The 18,720-nt window shown below is 37.3% G+C and overlaps 1 protein-coding gene and 1 non-coding gene across 3 annotated transcripts; one reads left to right on the top strand and one right to left on the bottom strand.

Moving 5' to 3' along the window:
* Positions 1-660: 660 nt before the first annotated feature.
* On the bottom strand, positions 661-16,007 carry cdkn2c (cyclin-dependent kinase inhibitor 2C (p18, inhibits CDK4)). 2 transcript variants are annotated; one of them, XM_023274591.3, is made up of 4 exons: positions 15,225-16,007; positions 12,754-12,886; positions 8,529-8,886; positions 661-699 (listed from the first exon to the last, which is right to left on the bottom strand). In XM_023274591.3, the coding sequence occupies exons 2-4, from the start codon at positions 12,883-12,885 to the stop codon at positions 695-697; spliced, it is 495 nt and encodes a 164-aa protein (XP_023130359.1). In that variant the 5' UTR covers position 12,886; positions 15,225-16,007; the 3' UTR covers positions 661-694. The 2 variants fall into 2 exon arrangements, with proteins under 2 accessions (XP_023130359.1, XP_035805629.1); XM_035949736.2 differs by lacking the exon at positions 661-699 and having other exon boundaries at positions 1,404-8,886.
* trnat-agu (transfer RNA threonine (anticodon AGU)) lies at positions 4,604-4,677 on the top strand. The gene has a single exon. It is a non-coding gene; the product is annotated as a tRNA-Thr (tRNA).
* Positions 16,008-18,720: the final 2,713 nt, after the last annotated feature.

Below are 18,720 nucleotides of genomic sequence, written 5' to 3'. Positions count from 1 at the left end.
TCTAATAAGGACACAGTAGTGTCTGTTTGCACAATAAAAAGCGAATTCTTATGTGTTTTTCAGGAAGATGTGCATGTAGCTGCAGTAGTGAAGGTCCCCGAAAGAGTGTGAATGACTGATAGCACGAATGCCATCTCTGTAACTGTGGCACAATATACTCTAGCTGGTGCTCATTTTGTGAGGTATGCCTGTAAAATGTAAAGCAAGTCAACCGCAATGCATTTTTATATCGACAATAATGCTCTGTTTTGATTCATACAGTCAGATGGATGTTAATTTACATGTTGTGATCATAACAATGTGATGGGTTTTTAAGACACATTTCAATAGAATCCAGGCGAGCTCAACACAAATACTCACATTATTATCACAATAATAAACATCTAGTGGAATTAACTCAACAAAGAAAAGATTTTACAGGTGAATAATGTGTCTCTAATGCACCAGAATATCTTAAAATGTATGAGTGCATCAAACTGTATTCTAATCATATAGGAACCAATTGTTGTATTTCATTTGTGCTCTTCCCAGTTACCATTTTTATTCCAAAAACATGCATTTAAACGGTCTCTAACTGCAGGAGTATGTCAGAAATGTTATATGAAGCAAGAAATTTTAGAGAGTATAGAATAAAATATTCATATTTTTGCAAAGCAGAAGCAGAATCCAGTTTCTTTTTATTCTTCCTCTTGCTTTAGTCTGTGAAGAAGAAAAAAATGAAAGAGTTTATGTCATTAATATGACAAGAAACGCAAAGTGAAGCTAATACAAGATCAAATCAAACAGATTTATATGAGAAATACACATTTGACTGTGACACCAGATCAGTCAAGACAAAAAACCTCATGAGTTTATCACAAATCCAGACCCATGTGGGATTTAAAGGGGGGAACTGTCGCATCACGCCCAGTCTGCCTCCTCCTCCTGAACGCTCCGCCTTCAGGCCTTTGGATCACTTTCTGTCATTTCCTTGCAGTGAACAAATCCGCCCAGAAAGTGATCCCACGCTCCTCCCCACGCAGTCACACCAGGCCTATAGGTACTAATGCAGGAATGCGTTGTTTTTTGTCTGTTTTGTTTTTGCGCCATGAAGACCCATTTTTACGCAGCAGGAGCTTTTTTCTTTTGGCTCCGAGTGAGGAAATCAAAGATCCGCAGTTTAAAGGGTTGAAAGTCACGAAAATTCATTCAAACGTTCTGACATTTCAGGTGTTTAGATTCATTTCAAGTGTCCATACAGACGTATAGGTGTTGTATATTTATCAGCTCATTCTGTTCCAATGTTTTATAGCATATACAGTATATACATGTGAAAGAATAAACACTAAAATGGCAACAAAATCATAGAAAATAGATTGAAAACTCAACAAAAATGACATTTAAAGGCAGGAACAGGCTAAAAGTTTTCCTAAAAACAATAAAATAAAGTAAAAAAAATGTCTTAAAGGTGACAGTTTTGATGTTTCTCTTTGTGTCCCGAGACTTAAGGAGACATTTTGCTATATTCCTTTCTCGCTATTATTTTCAGTTTCAGTTCTGTGTGCAATTCTTCGTTATGATTTCTTTGCTGCAATATTACTTCACTACTTCAGTATCGTTGCCGTTCTTACTTCTTATTTTTCTATTATATTTGTATTTTTTAGTAATTTCAAGTTATTCCCAGAGCGCATTTAAAGCAGCAGTCTTTGCGCCGAAGAGACTTCCAGTAAAAAAACAATATGAATGACGTTTTTAAAGAACCCAACAAGTGTAAATATTGAGGTTTAAACCATGCAATGTTATTTATTTTGTGAGTTACCGGAGTAATTTACATATTCACGATTTAAACCTTACAGAACTTCTATAAAACACTGTTTTCCGTGACTGTAGTGCATATTAGGGCTGTCTTACCTGCATTTATTCTCATTTTGGCAAAAGAATTCCAAGATTATCTGCTCTTTATTTTAATATATCTTGCAAACCTGTGTAAAACTGCTCATACTGTATATTTCTTAACACATTCATTCTGTTCTAAAAGCTGTTCCACTCAGACTTTTCCGCTGTTCTGAAACTGCATTCCGTGGTTTTGTGCTGTGCGTAAGGACAAAAAAGTGTATTTAATATGATTTGATCGAAAATCAGAAGAGAATTTGTATTAATAAATAATGGTATTTGGGTGAAATGATTAAAAAAACAAACAAACAGCGCATTCTCTCTGCATGGCAGTTTATTTGTGAGCATTTTCAAAAAGAAACATCACAAATCAGCAGGAACTGAAAGCTTTGCTCCGGAAATAGGCTCCGTCACCTCGTGCCACTAAATGAAATCATTCTTTCGTTTTATAGCCTGCAGTTTACCAGTATAATGGCTGATAATATTCTCAGTATAGTCAATCTTTTCATAAGGTCAGTGAAACGTTTGACTGTGTGGTTTTGTTATGAATGTGTGGAGAGACAGATGCGCCGTGCGTCTTCGGAGCGTTCCGGTGTTGTGCCAAAAACAGATAAGAGCACGTATCGTCATGTTTCTGCCTCATTTAACCAGCTCTGTGCCAGAAACCGATGTGGAGCTCCATGTTAAAGATGTGTTTCCCGGTGTCATATCCTTCCACTGCTGCTTTCATCTGGATCAAACGTGCAAAAGTGCATGATTTTATGCCTGTGGTCAGACCAGAAGTGTGTGTTTTGTAAAACCTCGGCGTCGTCTAAACGTATAGTACCACCAGGCCTGACTTTTAGGTTGATTATGGGCAATAATATGATCATTTTTCTGCTGTTAAAACTTTGAATTGTCTAATATCCCTGTTTAAAAGGAAGCTTATATATATATATATATATATAAAAATACAGAAAGGATCTTTTTTGTAGTCATTCTTTAGGCTGTAACCATTAAATATGAATGAAATCAGTCATTTCAGTCAGATTATAGGAGCTTCACTCACTGTCTGGCAAGTGGAAAATTATAAGAATGGAACTGGTCCTTTAAAAGTAAAACCTGATGGCAGCCTGTGGGAGGAGATACCAGTGCGTCTCTGCTTTATTCTGCGGCCTACATTAGAACAAATCCAGTCATTCTTTAACAGTTAAAATGCTCCTAAAGGACCACTTTGACTGCTATAGAGCAGGTTTCTATTTGCCAAAAAGGGACTGAAGCTCCTTTAGTGATTAAAATATTATAAATGCGTCAGGATAACTTAATTTTATTCATGAGGATGACATTTTAAAGGTTGCAACTAGTAGGATTTTTGAAAACTGTTCATTTCTTACCTTTTTCCAAACGAGGAAATCCTACACGCCGAATACATAAACACCCAGAATAAAAGTGTATATTAGCTGCTATCATCGTAAATGTCAGGCCTTTTTCTGGTTCTAAGGACAAACACACACTTGTACTTTGACCACAGACATAAAGTTGCGCGTATTTGCACATTGCGGATGTTGGATCAGATGACAGCAGCTGTAGTTTGTATAAACGGTGCGCCACAGCGCTGGGAAGCGCAATCAGCGTTTCGTACGACAGGTGTTCAGATATCTGCGCACGTCCGTTAGCTCTGTTACCATGGCAACGGTGAAGGCTGCGTGGGGTGTGGGTGGACTGAAGGAAAGCACACAGACAGAAATTTTAAAAATCCAATATGTCTAGGGCTCCATGGAGCCGGATTAACTGAACACGGCACCGTGGCCTGCAGCAGCTTCACTGTATCCGTTAGTTCTGTTAATCCATGCGTTTAGATCCACATTTCACCTTCATCACATTAGGCACTTTCTATTATTACTGTCATATATTCATCAGGTCTGATGGGTCAAGTTCATTTACAGAAACTAGGATGTCCGAGTGTAATTGAAAGCAGCTTTAATCACAGCTGTGCGTCCAGAGACAGAGGAAGCTTCATGCAGGAGCACAAAGATCGGAAAACATGAGCAGGAACTGAATTTAATTTGTTGCCTCCAGCTGTTTTTAGTGTTTTTTCCTCTGAGTTTATTAAATAAATGCAGCATCAAACAGCAGCGGGATCCACAGGAGCGCATTTACACACAAAACACAAAGGTAACTTGATTTATCAGAATAAATGATCCCCAACAAGGAGACCTGATGGATCAGGATCTCATATTAATTCTTTAACTTTCCCTCACCTCAGACAGGTGAGCTGCCACACACACACACACACACACACACACACACACACACACACACACACACACACACACACACACACACACACACACACACACACACACACACACACACACACACACACACACACAGCTTTACAGTTTAAAATCTAGAATTTCCCACAGCTCGGCATTATTTTACTGTAAAAGTCTGATTTGTTTACTGAAATCCAAATATGCTTATGTCACTTCTCGTTTTTAGGGATATTTCTTCCGTTTAACAGTAGGATTTTTGCACCATTGTGTACAGAACTTGACCTTTCTAATCATTAAGCAGAAAAACATGGCAACGAATAGTTGAGTAGCAGCGAAAAGACGTTACCGAAGTTTGATAAATTCTCACCACACATAGACAGATTTTTCAGTGTTTAAATTATAAATAAAGCAGATTTTTTTTTAATGTCAAATGGACCTCAGCGTGTGTTTTCCTGGACCAGCGATCTGCTGACCGTGGCGCCGTGGCTCAGTTGGTTAAAGCGTCTGTCTAGTAAACAGGAGATCCTGGGTTCGAATCCCAGTGGTGCCTTTTAGTGACGAAGACCAAGGAGATGGTGGTGGACTAGAGGAGGAACAAGTCGCCACCCTCTCCTGTCCAGTCTTATAAGTAGCTGGGAGTCAGTCTGGACCACAAGCTGGAGGTCCACAAGCTGGAGGTCCACAAGCTGGAGGTCCACAAGCTGGAGGTCCACAAGCTGGAGGTCCACAAGCTGGAGGTCCACAAGCTGGAGGGCCTGAGCAGCTCCACCTCCTCAGGAGGTTCAGGCCCTTCAAAGTATGCAGCCACATGCTCCTGATGTTCTATCAGTCTGTGGTGGAGAGCTCCATCTTGTTTGCTGTGGTCAAGGCATCAAGGCGGAGGATGCCAACAGACTGAACAAGCTGATCAGGAAAGCCCAGTCTGTGGTTGGTCATCCTGGAGGAGGAGGTGGAGCAGAGGACCAACCTGCTGGACATCATGGACAACACCTCCCACCCCCTCCGTAAAACTGTGGACAATCTGAGGAGCAGACCCTGCTGCTCAAAGGAATGCTACAGGAGGTCATTCCTCCCCACAGCAATAAGACTTTTCAATGCATCTGCATCTGACACATCATAAAGGACTCTATCACTCTGTCTTAGACTTAGACTTTATTATTCCCCAGAGGGAAATTCTGTTGTTACAGCAGCTGGTATTTAACAAGACGACACAGAACATTAGGTCAGGTATAAAGTGAACATAAAATAAAATAGAATAGATTCAAATAAAATTGAAAAGAAAAATTAACAATATATACAAGAATATACAGAATAATATAGAAATGTGCAAATAAGGATGTGTTTTAATGTGCAATGATATAAATAGGTGCAGATAGTTTACAGATGTAATGGATAACGTTTACAATGTAAAGTGTATGTACAGTGGTTCAGTCAGCAGGCCGAGTGATAAAGTCTTTTTGTGAACTGCCAGACAACTTTTTGTAATTATTGTGACTGTCTGCTGATGAAACCACCCTACAAGCACATTCTGCTCATTTGCACATTTCTGTATCACTCTTGCATATTTTGTTGATTTTTTCTTTCTATTTTTCTTTTCTTTTCTTTTCCCTTCACTTTAGACCATTCCCTAATATTCTGTGTTGTCTCATTGTTTACCCCTTTGTTGAATATCCAGCTGCTGCAACAACAGAATTTCCCTCTGAATAAAGTCAGTCCAAGTCTAAATAACCAACATGTATTAGTCAGACAATTAGTAGCATTAGCTGTAAAATGAGACACAATTCCTTCAATCTTAGCTTTAAACTCTTCTGCATCTGTTTTCTTGAGATATTTTGAAACATTGAACACCTAAATAACCAAAACTGTACCTGTAATGTTAACTCTAAAAAACAGAAATCCTAAAGTTATGCAGTTCTTTAAGTGTCCACACTACAGCAGCTTGATAGAGGACATTTGGTTGCTGTGCTCCACCTCATCGTTTCCAGTGGCTCCACTTGGTCTCCTTTCTGAAACTCAGTAATGACAGTAAATCAGCACTCCTAATCCTCATTTGGTAGCTTTGAAAGTATTCTCTCACTGAGCTTTATGAGGCTAAAGCAGAATTAAAACACTATCTCAGAGGAAATGTCTGAATTTCACTGCAAAGTATATTTTTAAAAAAAAATTGGTGCCAAGTAGTCATAACGCATCAACAGCAACTGAACCTGTTTATCTGGCTTTCTTTCAAATGTGCTTTCATTAATACATGCCCACTCATGCAAACAACTTTAGGGCTGTGACAAATAATGGCAGGGTGGTGCAATACAAATGTCATCCAAGAAAAACAATCAGAGCCACATGAGTGTGTTTGAATGAATGAAACTCTGAGGTCAAAAGCAGTGTGGGACATTCAGACAGGAAAAAGCAGAAAGAGGAACGTCTTCATCTAGAACAGCAGCAGTTCACCAGATTAGAAACTAGAAAAGCACTCAGAGAGTGCAGTACTCCTCCAAGGCTGTTCAGTTGACGTATCATTTCCGACGGATGAAATCTTTAATAAAAAATGACCTTGCTGTGTTATGCATGTGCATGTTATGTATGAATACCAAATTGCGTGTAAATGACTCTAATAAAAGTCTGTTGATCAGTTCATCACTTTTGGCAAACCTTTGTTTTGCTGCTGTTAAAATAACCGTTCCTGCCATGCTTTTATTTTGAAGACGTATTTTTAATGTTGCGAGCTTTTATTTTGTCACCATTCCAGCAGCACAGGAAGTGATTCTCTAAGAAGCGGTTTCTTGGCATGACGAAGACGCTGCCGAAAAGTCAGAAAATTCACATAAAGATGAAAGACAACGGTTCCAGCTGTTGCTGTCTAGCAAAGGATGTGTCTAAACTTAGAAGCAGCTGCAATGGAGACAAGCTCTTACTGTGAAGGAATGAGTGAAGGACAGGAAGGTGAATTTGTGTTCAAAATAAGGCTGACGGCTGAACTTAACGTGTCTGGCTGGGGTTTGCTGCATTGCATGACCTAAATATGTAGCGGATGGCAGGAATTGATGGGACTCAGAAACAGCCCACAGTTTAATCATTTGTTCCTTGTATGATTTCCAACTGATAAATCAGTCAGTTTGTAGTAGGATGCAATCATGTGATCGTCAGCAGGTAACTGACACAGTGTTGTTCACATCATGGTTACAGCGACGCCGTGCCGGCTGCTATATCTCCCAATGGGAAATCTGTAACAAAGCTGTAGATCCAGACTATAAGCTGCATCACTGCCAAAATCTAATCACTTGGTCCTTGTGTCATTTCTGACCTTCTCTGAAAACTTCATCCAAATGTGTTGCTCCGTTTTTCAGTAATGTTTCACACAGACAGATTCACAGATTCACAGACAAACGTACGCCGATCGTCACATGACTCCGCCCGTTCCTTGGCGGAGTAATAATGAAAGAGGTGAGAATCAGAAGCTCACTCAGTTTCACTTCTGATTCTCACACTGGCTGCAGTTCAGCAATGTTTTTTGAAATCACAGGAAGAATTTTCTTATAAAGCTATTTTAAAAAAAGATCCCTAATTTAAAGAAATCCATTGATTTATGGATTTATGGACAGGAATAGACTTTAAGTTCAGCCTTTTCACAGAGGAGGCCAAATGGGGCAACAGAAAACCTGAACCCTTCACACATTTCTCTTCGTTAGAGAAAGTCAAGATTCACCTGGGAGCAATTTACCAATTCAGGACAGATTTAGAAAAACTCTAATGGAAATATATAGAAACATCCTGATATATTCTGACAACTTGTTTAAAGAACTGATGCCTAAATGTTGTGGGAGGTGAGAATATTCAACAGAGACCCATTAGAATACATTTAGATCAACAGGACAGAAGCAGCTGATAATGGAGGAAACAGCAGAGAACTGGACAGAATCATTTCATGGATGAACCAAAGCATTTACAGCTGGTTCAGAGAAATGAGAAACTGCTTTTTGATGAGAACAAGTGACACGATGATTTGAAGATTGAACAAGTAGTTTGGAGAATTTCAATTCTGATCTGAGAAATGAACCAAAGCCACTGAGAAAACCTGAACTGATGAAGTCACCGCTTCTTGTGCGTAATTGCGCGCAGCTCTGCGTCTCTTTTTGGAGACACTCATACGGATCCTGATGCTGCATTTATCCAATAAACTCAGAGGAAAAACTCCTACAAACATCTGGAAGCAACGGAACTAAACTTCAGCTCCTGATTATGTTCAGAGGTTTGAGTGTTTCTCGCTTTTCTTGTCTGGTGTTTGCTGACGGGCCTCGCTGCTGATTGGCTGCTGCTCCACACCGTCGTCACCTAATGCCGCCTTCACGTGCGCTCGGACACTTTAGGTGCATTCACAGAAACTTGGACACCGGAGAAGCTACTCACTCTGGCCCAAATACTCGTCGATGCATCGCGCAGTTTCCATCTTCCCGCGGCGTTCGGCGAGCTGCCGGGCGGTTAGGCCTTCGCCGTTGGCGGCCTCAGGGTCCGCGGTGAGTCCGATGATCAGCTGCACCACCTCCAGGTTGCCCTCCTCGGCGGCCAGGTGCAGCGGCAGGTTCCCCAGCTGGTCCACCGAGTTCACGTTCGCCCCGTAGTTCAGCAGCGCGCACACCGAATCCCCGAATCCCGCGCGGGCCGCGTCGTGCGTCACGGTGAGGTTTAACACCGGGTCGCGCACGGTGACGTCCGCCCCCGCCCAGAGCAGCGCCTCCACGACCGGAGTGCAGCTCCACCTCACCACCTGAGAAACAGAAGGTGAAGAAGACAAATGACCCTCTTACCCCCGATAATGAATAATCAAACTAATAATCAATGACTGGAGCTATAGATGAGCAGGAAAGTAAATGTAGAGAGCAACTTATCACACCCAGAGGTTGGCCAAAATAAAACATTAAAACAGGCACAAGATTTTAGTTGAACAGTTAAATACATTTTAAACGGCTGTTGTAGACACGCGGAATAAAGCACATAGCTTTTATAAAATAGCTCAAACTAATTTCGTAAAACTCCCCGAAAATGTTTAAAATAAAGTATACAAGAAAATAGGGGAAAAATTTACAATTAAAGAAAAAATGCACTAAGTGTATTTAAAGGACAGTTCAGACCAGACTTTAGAAAATAAAAGTGATTTATTTAAAGCGGTGGGGAAATAAAGCTACTTTTTTAAAAGGGCTGCAGTTTTCACAACATTATTGCACTATATTATTATTATTATTATTATTATTATTATTATTATTATTATTGTTATTATTATTATTATTATTATTATTATTATTAATAATAATAATAATAATAATAATAATAATAATAATAATAATAATAATAATAATAATAATAATAAGCCTCTTGGGATGTTAAAGGAACCTCTACTAACTCAAAAGCAGTTCCTGGAGGATTTTTAAATGTATTTGTTTATTTATTTTGGTAGATTTGATCTAAATGACATTTTTCAGCTGCATGTAAAATTAATTCCATTAATTTTATCTTTAGAACTTTATTGACATTAATTTACGGAACTCTTGAACAATGCAGGAGATATTAATGCACATTTTACAGACTCATTTTATATATTTTCAGGCAAATTGTGATCCTATTTAGCTTTCTGCTGATAGAACTGTGTGTAAATGACTCTGCACTGATGCAAACCTTCCTGTTTGCTTATTAAAAGGAAAACCTTCATGTAGGAGCGTCTGATTTCAACAGTGTGTATCCAGCATTATGGTCTAGATTCACTGGCAGCTGCATTCTATGGTAAATATCTTTCCTATTAATCATAATAAAGGAATTTTGAGTGAATTCTTTCATTTTTCAGCAGCAGAATAAACAACTTGTCTTCAATGAATGTACATTTTGGATTATTGTTATTATTTGATATTTAAAAGATGTTTTCTTGTGGTTGCTACTCCCTGCTTCTTTTTTCTTTTTTGATTGCACAACATTCAGTGGGGTGAACTTGAAATCAGATTTGAGTTTTCTGTCTGATTTCTTGATATTTCCAGGTTGTCCAAAACTTCTTCTCAGGGCTTTCCTTCTGGTTCACCCGTAGATACCCCACTCTTCCATAAGTGGGTCAAAAATGACCTATATAAGAATTAATGTGGGGTTTTTTTGCCATTTTTTGTTATTTTGGTGAAGAATAATCATTGTTTGTATTATGTTTTTGTCAAGGCAGGAATGATTTCATGTTTGAAATATGTTTATTTTTCATTTTATAACAGATTTTCATCGTTGAAAAATAAGAATATTACACAGAACAGCAATTGTAATGACATTTTTCCACTCTTTTCCTCCTTCTGCTCTCCGTCCCTCCAAATCCGTTCATCACCTCTTATATGATATTGTCAGTGATGAAGAGCTTGGGGTAGTAACAGATGAAGCAGAATTTCTTTAAAAGTACAAAAGGTAACTTAAAAATTGAATTGGAATCAAAAACATGTTTTTGAGTAATAGCTGGAAAATGAAATGATAAAAACTTTTCATTGCAAAGATATTGTAAGAAGACGACCTCAGTGGGTCATTTTGACCCACTTTTGCATCGAAGGATTAGAGACGAGTTCACTGACAGGAAATGAACATGAATTTCACTCAGGCTCTGAGGCTCTTCTGCTGTTAGAGCAGTGAAGTCTCGTGTTCTCAGGACACCTCAAACACACCGAGTTTGATTTTAAAAATGCTGTAGTTTCACTTCTGCTCGTTTGAAATTCTGCCTGGAGTTCAGTCAGACATTTCTGAGTGTGTATTTACTGCACTGCTGCTGTTAAAGCAGTATTATCAGTAGAACCATAATATGTGCTTTTAAAGGGAAATAATCAGCACAAATGTCACAGAGCCATTAGTTCTGCTATTAAAAGGTCAGTTAGAGTTAGTTTTTATCATCCACTAGTCATCCACAAGTAATTCTTTTCTATCCTGAAAAGAAGCAGCTCCACCCTTAGAGGGAATTATGTGGCAGAATCCAGTTAAAAAAATAAAATCTAGTGATTAAATAATCATAATCATATTTCAATTCTTTGTTTATTCTACTTTTAGCCAAGCGTTTTAATTGCTGTCAGTGTTTGGATTAAACAGTTTATTTTAAATTAAGTAGAAAATTAGATGCAGCCGCAGCATTTTTAACAATTAAAATGTCAAAAGGTGATAAAATAATGAGATTTTAGTGACAAAAATCATTTTACAGTCTGTGATTATTTTACAGTATTAACAATAACACGATTTCTTTTAAAGACAAAGGCATACAAATACAGAACCCCATTACTGTCATGATAATTACAGTATTTTATAGATACTGTGATTAAATATACAGAAAACATATACAGAGATTATTCAAAAAAAACAAGCACTAATTAAATCTACACTAAAGTCACTTTTACACTGCTGCTGGTTCTACTTTTACATTAATAACTCTGTTGCTGCTTTAGTCTGATTATTTTAACTTCTTTTAACCTTTTATTTAATAATAATAAAGCTTCTAATTGTTAATTTTACTGATCAGAGATGAGCCAAGCAGAATTTCTTTATCTCTGTGTGCAGAATTACAATAAAGTTCATGCATTTATTCTTTCATTTTTAACATCAGGAGACTAAAATGATGCAGCATTAGCAGCAAAGCTAATCATTGTTATTATTAGTAGCTTAATGAGCAAAGATCAGATAAACCATGTTGCCTGTAGAGCAGCAAAATTTATAAAAAACTGGTCATTTAAATGCATCCAAGACACTGAAGAGCTTAAAGACAGTTGATTTCAGCCACATTATTTAGCTGAATGTACTGTTGGATATTCAAATACAAATAGAACTACATGCACAGCCTCAGTTCCCACCAATAGAAACCAGCAGTGCTTTATTCCTGAATGTGCTGATGAAGCCTTCTAGTGTTAAATAATTTCTATAATCCTCCGGTGAAGAGAAAACAAGCTAAATTCCTCGGTATATGTAGATATGCAGGTTTTAGCAGCTGACAGTCCAGCCTCAGCCACCATTTCCTCCTCAGCACCATGTTGCTTCTCCTGTCTCTCCTCAAACATTAAATCTGCTCTGTAACATGTATCTCTTTCCTTACAACGTTTACAATCACAATAAAACCCGATTATTCTTTATTAACTCAGATTCTGGGAACATCAGGCTGTAAAGTAGAATTCGTCACATGGCTGCATGACTTCTGAAACTGAAAGTGCTCAGAAAAGACACTGACTGCTCCATAAAACACTCCAAAACTGGGAATAAGGCGAGTGTTGTTATAAGTTGATGTTAAATAATTAATTCTAGCAAAATTACAACGTTTAAATGAACTATTTAGCTATTTTCACCTACTTAGATAAGATATGCTACAGTTAAAGACACACACACACACACACACACACACACACACACACACACACACACATCTGCCAACTACACGTGTCTTTATTTAAAAACGACATCAATTTATCTTTTTTGGACAATTTAGCATAAAGATGGACCAAAGCTGGCAGCTATTTACAGGAAACATGCTCAGGCCCTCTGCTATGCAGCCTGCAGCAGCACAGGCAAACAAGGAAGACAAACAAGACACTTTAAAAGACAAAAAAAAACTCATAAATTCGACAAATTTCAAACGTTTTTCACCGACCTGCAGTGGAGTTCTGTTGTATCTGTTCCGTCCATTGACCTCTGCTCCATTTTGCAGCAAAAACAAGAGTGTTTGTAGGTCTCCAGTGGCGGAGGCATCACAGAGCTGGTCAGACACAGACCTCTCAGCCATTCTTATAAAAAAAAATAGACACAGGAATAAAGAATCCGGGATTTTCAACAAGTGTTTGAGGAAGTCTTCAGATACTGATGGTAGAGGGTCCTTTATAGTGGCTTTTCTGGAGGCGCCTCCTTCACACTCCTCCCTCCCTCTTGCATCATCTGAGCCTGGAACTGGATGTTGCTCGTTTTTTTTTCTCACACGGTTAAAATAATTAATTACAAAGTAAAGTCACCTGTTTATACTGATGTTGGAGTTGGAATATATGCTAAATTTATTATTTTATATCACATATTTCAGTGAGGAGGAGGAGTTTAAGAGAACTATCTTTTATCACAACTCATACTTCCATGGTTCTGCTTTTCTTCAGTGCTAATGCAATAAACAATAATATATTGAGGTTAAAGATTCATTTTTACTTGTACTCTTCCTCCACCAAGAACATGCAGATATTAATTTTGCACAATTACAGGTGATTAAATGATATATATTCCACTTTTACACATTCATATTGTACTTATAGCATCATTATTTTTGAAATAATATGTCCAGTAAATCTCTACAGCTCTGTAATCTGCACACTTTACATTGAAATTCACATGATATTCTGCTACCACGTGGAAAATTACTTAACTGTGTTTCTGACTGATTCTGCTTCTCTTCATTGCTAATGCAATAAACAACATAATATTATGGTTCAAGATTCATTTTTATTTTTGCTAATCATCAACCGAAAACATGCAGATATGAATTTTGCAACGTTACAGGCGATTTAATGATATATATTCCCTTTTACACCTTGATATTGTACTAAAAACATTATTATTTTGAAATAAAATGTGCAGTAAATCTCTACAGCTCTGTAAGCTGCACACTTTACATCCAAATTCAATTAATTTACTAAAAAATGACAGTGCTTTAATGATTTTTCTGTGTTAGTTCTGCAATGTAACTGCAAAATAGATTCTACTGCCTCGTGGACACTGACTGAACTCTGTGTTTCTGACTAATTCTGCTGCTCTTCATTGCTAAAACATCAAACAACAATATACTGTGGTGCGAGATTCATTTTCACTTTTGCTAATCATCCACCCCATGATGCAGACGTTATATTTACACAGTCACGGTTGACTTAATCATGTAAATTTCATTTTTACACATTCATATTCTACTTATAACATCATCATTTTAAAATAAAACATGCACTACATGTCTACAGCTCAGAAATCTGCACAATTTGAGTAAAATTCTCATTATTTACGAAAAACAAAATGACAGTTTTTAATGAATTTTATGTGTTAGTTGTTCAATTCTGCTCCAGAACATATTCTGCTACCATGTGGAGAATGAGTTAACTGTGTTTCTGACTGATTCTGCTTCTCTTCATTGCCAATACAGCAAACAATAATAATATATGGTTCAGTCTTCATTTTCACTTTTGCTCATCCTCCACCAAGAGAAAGAAGATATTAATTTTGCACCGTTACAGGCGACTTAATGATATATTTTCACTTTTCCACCATCATAGTCTATAGTCTAGCATTATTATTTTGAAATACAACGTGTAGTAAATCTCTACAGCTCAGGAATCTGCACAATTTAAGTCAAAATACTGATTATTTACTCAAAACAATGTCTTTTTTTTAAAATGAATTCTATGTGTTAGTTAAGCAATCCTTCTCCAGAACATATTCTGCTACTACAGACCTGCTCAGTGCTTAAACAGTAGTGTGTGTGTGTGTGTGTGTGTGTGTGTGTGTGTGTGTGTGTGTGTGTGTGTGTGTGTGTGTGTGTGTGTGTGTGTGTGTGTGTGTGTATTACAGTTCAAAAATATTTTTCACTTTTGCTCATATTTGAGAACCCAAACATGAATTTTGCACAATTATAGTCGATTTAATGATCTATTTTCATTTTTACACCTTCATATTCGTCATAAATTCAAAAAAGACGTGCTATAAATCTCTAATTTAAGTCCAAATTCAAATTAACGACTAGAGAAATGACATTTTAAGATTTTCTACGTGTTTGGTTGCCCAATGCATCTGCAAAACCTTTTCTACTCCCTCTTACAGACTCACTTAAGTCAGTTTTTATTCACTTTTATTGCACTCGGGGTCATAATTACATGGAAAAAATGCAAAAACTACAATTATTTTTCCACCTGGCAGCTCTGTTGTCCTGTGAGTCGATGTTATTTGGTGCAAACGTTGAATTTAATAGAAAAATTGAATATTTGTTGATAAGATTTTAGACCTGTTTGGTGTAGAGGCAGTTTATCTGCAACTGTAACAACTTCAATGTGATATTTAAACGGAAAAAACAAGCAGGAAACAATAATAAAATAAACGTACCTATTTTGAAAGAGAGTGAAACACGAGCCTCCCTCCAGGTGTCATCCTCTTCCCCGGAGCTGCACGCATCAGTGTTAATAAGAGTAAAAACGGCTGAAAATCAGCCAATAAAACGTGATATATATCGAAACATGTGATGTCATTCACTGTGCATTCCCGCTCATTTTTTAAAGAAATGTACCCAAACTAAAAAAAAAAAAAAAAAAAAAAAGTGCGTCATTTCTCGCATCAGAGAGGAGAGCCGAGCTGCGCAAAAACAGCGCTCCTTTCATTTTCAAAAGCCATCCTGACCTCGAAGATCCTCAACGAGCCACCGCGATGTCACACTGATTTTCTCCTCGAATCTATTTTTGTATTTTAGATAATAAAGAAAAATCAAAACTAAGCATCCCAGCTCAGTAAAACATCTCTTCGGTGAAAATGCGTCCTGAAGCAAACAAACAAAAAAGCAGGTTTGAGGCACTGCGACACAATTTGTGCCTCTCCGGCTCAGCTGACAAAATACAGTTTAAATTTTTGCCCAAAAAGATGCGCTGCTGTGATTGGCTGGACTGACAGAGACAAACCATAATAGTCAACAACGTAACGGTGACAAGGTGCCGCGGAGAGACGGGGGCTGAAGTCGGTTTCTGGTTGGACGCTGCTCGATCGACAGTTAAGGGGAAACACAAGGGAAACTTAGACTGAACACCAGAGCAGAACCACTTATCCTCTGATTTTTGTCACATTTACTTATGTAAAACAGTGTCTGATATTTCAGGTAAAGCCTTAATACTCTATTAATGCCCACTGTCACATGAAAGCATGAAAAAGGGGAGATTTCGCTGCATTTTTACTCCTGGACCACATTAGAAAAGGTCCACATCAAAACTCACTATGGAATAATGTGGACTAGACTGGCTGCTTTATGAAACCTTTATTCTTAATGTGAAAATGCAAAAAGGAGGCCATTTCCCATGCTGTTCCCCGTCACTACCGAATAAGAAGCAACTTCGACGGCTTCATCTTGCTTTGCAGCAGGCTGTCACAGACTGGAGGCGACATCCCTGTTTCCTCTCCTCATCTGCCCTCTAGTGATGAGATTTTATAAAGCCTCAAAAGTCCCTGTTTGGTTCAGCAGCATCGAGGTCATGTGTTTGGAGGCCCGGCCTGCTGCGCGCTCATGAAAGGAACACATGCGCCACTTTACGCACAGAAACCAAGAGAGCGCTTCCATCCATGGCCAGATAACGTATACTCTAACCCTACATAGAGTTTTTACATCCAGATTTGAAAAAAAGAAGTAAAATCAGGTCATATGAGAGGTGCTCTAATCAGCAGTCGGTCAATAGGGTGTTTTAAGTACACAACATGGTGCGTAATGGCTGTGCGTAAAGACACAAAGGTTGGTTTTGCGCGTTTTCTGTGCCAGGGATCGAACTGGACTTGGTCCAGTCAAGGTGAAACAGGCACGTGTCGCAGTCAGAGTTACAGGACACCTCACGCCTGACAGTTCAGGACATCAATAATCTGACCTTTCATTTTCCTCGTTAACTCTAATGTTTGTTTTTTAACTCCAGCCCACATAAAACCACCATTCCTGTGAGGCAAGATATGGCACGGGGCTTTATGAATCTGGAATCAGCGCATTTTGGCACACTTTTGCGCACACATCATGTCCTCCACACTGTTGGTCCAGCGATTTTGATGAACAAAAATAAGATTAAAAGCTTCATTTTATGGACAAACTGAACCCCCAAACCCTCCAGTGGGTTTCAAATGGATGTCATCGTTTACACCATTTATCAGAGCCACAGATTATAAAAACTGAAAGGTTCGTTGGATTTTCAACTTTCCAACAGTCCCTGAAGTAATCATCTGCGACGTTCAAGTCCGTTAGTAAAAATAACCACATCTAAGTTTAAAATGAATATTTCATCAAAATCACTCGTCTGTACAGGTCACATTTTAAAATTTGTCAAAAATAAAGCATTTGTTCGAACAAGATTCTGCCCAAAACTAAAAATTCTGTGCTTCTCTGAGCAACCACGAAGCCTCCAGTGATTCAGCAGAAACCAACAATCATGTGACAGAAATTCAGGGACTTTTCAGCTGAACTCCAGGCTGCAGAGTATTGGTGACACCTGTGGGCACTGTGGAAACTTACATGTTGATTCCATGTTTTTAATTATTTCTATAAAGAAATAATCTCATGAAATTCCACTTCCAATTTTATGATTTATGACAATATAACTGTCGTATTGACAGGTAGATCAAATAATTCTCATCAGAGCTGTAACTGCACTGAACTGGTTTTCATTGTACTCATCAAACAGAGACTTAAAGTTACTGTTGACAGTTTTTTGTCTTTAACCGCCCTCATATCACGTGGAGTCTCACAGGGTTGTTTCTTTCTGCTGTATTTGAATAATGTTATTCATGATTGCAGCCTCTGTGTTCCACCACTAATATGATGATGACTCTCAGTTGTCTCCTGGATTCTCTGCAGTGCTGCTTTAATGTAATGAAAGACTGAAAGACTTCAAATTTGCTACAGCTGTGTGTGTGTAGATATGGTTATTATTATTATTATTCAATCAATCAATCAAACTTTACAGTATTTATAGAGCACTTTTCACTTTAAAATGCAACACAAAGGCCTTTACAACATTTAAAAACATTACAAACAAGAAAAACCCATCCATCCCTCCCTCCATATATACACATATGCACACACACACACACACACACACACACACACACACACACACACACACACACACACACACACACACACACACACACACACACACACACACACACACACACACACACACACACACACACACCACTGACAGTAGGGAAATTTTTTTCTTGTTGTGTTTATTTATTGTTATAATTACTATTTCCAGGTGTGTATATATATTTTTTATTTTTATGTGTATATATATATTTATTATTATTATTATTATTATTATTATTATTATTATTATTATTATTATTATTATTATTATTATTATTATTATTATTATTATTATTAATAATAATAATAATAATAATAATAATAATAATAATAATAATAAATCCAGTGGCTATAAAATGAAAAAAATATTTTATTTAATCGTATTATTTTTGTTATATTATTGGTTATTATGGTTATTTTTCAAGAATCTGATTTTGTCATTCTATTTATTATGTTAGAATTTATTGTTGTATATATGCATTTTTTAAATGTGTATTTATCAATTTATAATAATAACAATAATAATAATTTTTTTTTTTTATTGTTAGTAATATGTAGTATTAGGAGTATTTCTGGTGTTGGTACAATGAGAAAGAGTTTATATTGTTACATGGCTATTTATTGTATATTTATTGTTATTTATTGCTATGTGTCTGTTATTGTTATATTATTATTTCTGGCTGTCATAAAATGAAGACAAAAAAACATATTTTTAATGACTTTATTGTTATGTTATAATTTATTGCTGCATATATTTATTTATTTTTATATGTA

The sequence above is a fragment of the Amphiprion ocellaris genome, chromosome 2 (assembly GCF_022539595.1).
Source record: "Amphiprion ocellaris isolate individual 3 ecotype Okinawa chromosome 2, ASM2253959v1, whole genome shotgun sequence".
Lineage (NCBI taxonomy): Eukaryota > Metazoa > Chordata > Actinopteri > Pomacentridae > Amphiprion > Amphiprion ocellaris.
This window is presented reverse-complemented; position numbering and strand designations above follow the sequence as displayed.

Coding starts and splice junctions, on each gene's coding strand:
- cdkn2c (XM_035949736.2), bottom strand. CDS start 12,885: ATGGCTGAGAGGTCTGTGTCTGACCAGCTCTGTGATGCCTCCGCCACT. Junction 8,887..12,753: donor ACAACAGAACTCCACTGCAG/GTCGGTGAAAAA, acceptor TCTGTTTCTCAG/GTGGTGAGGTGGAGCTGCAC.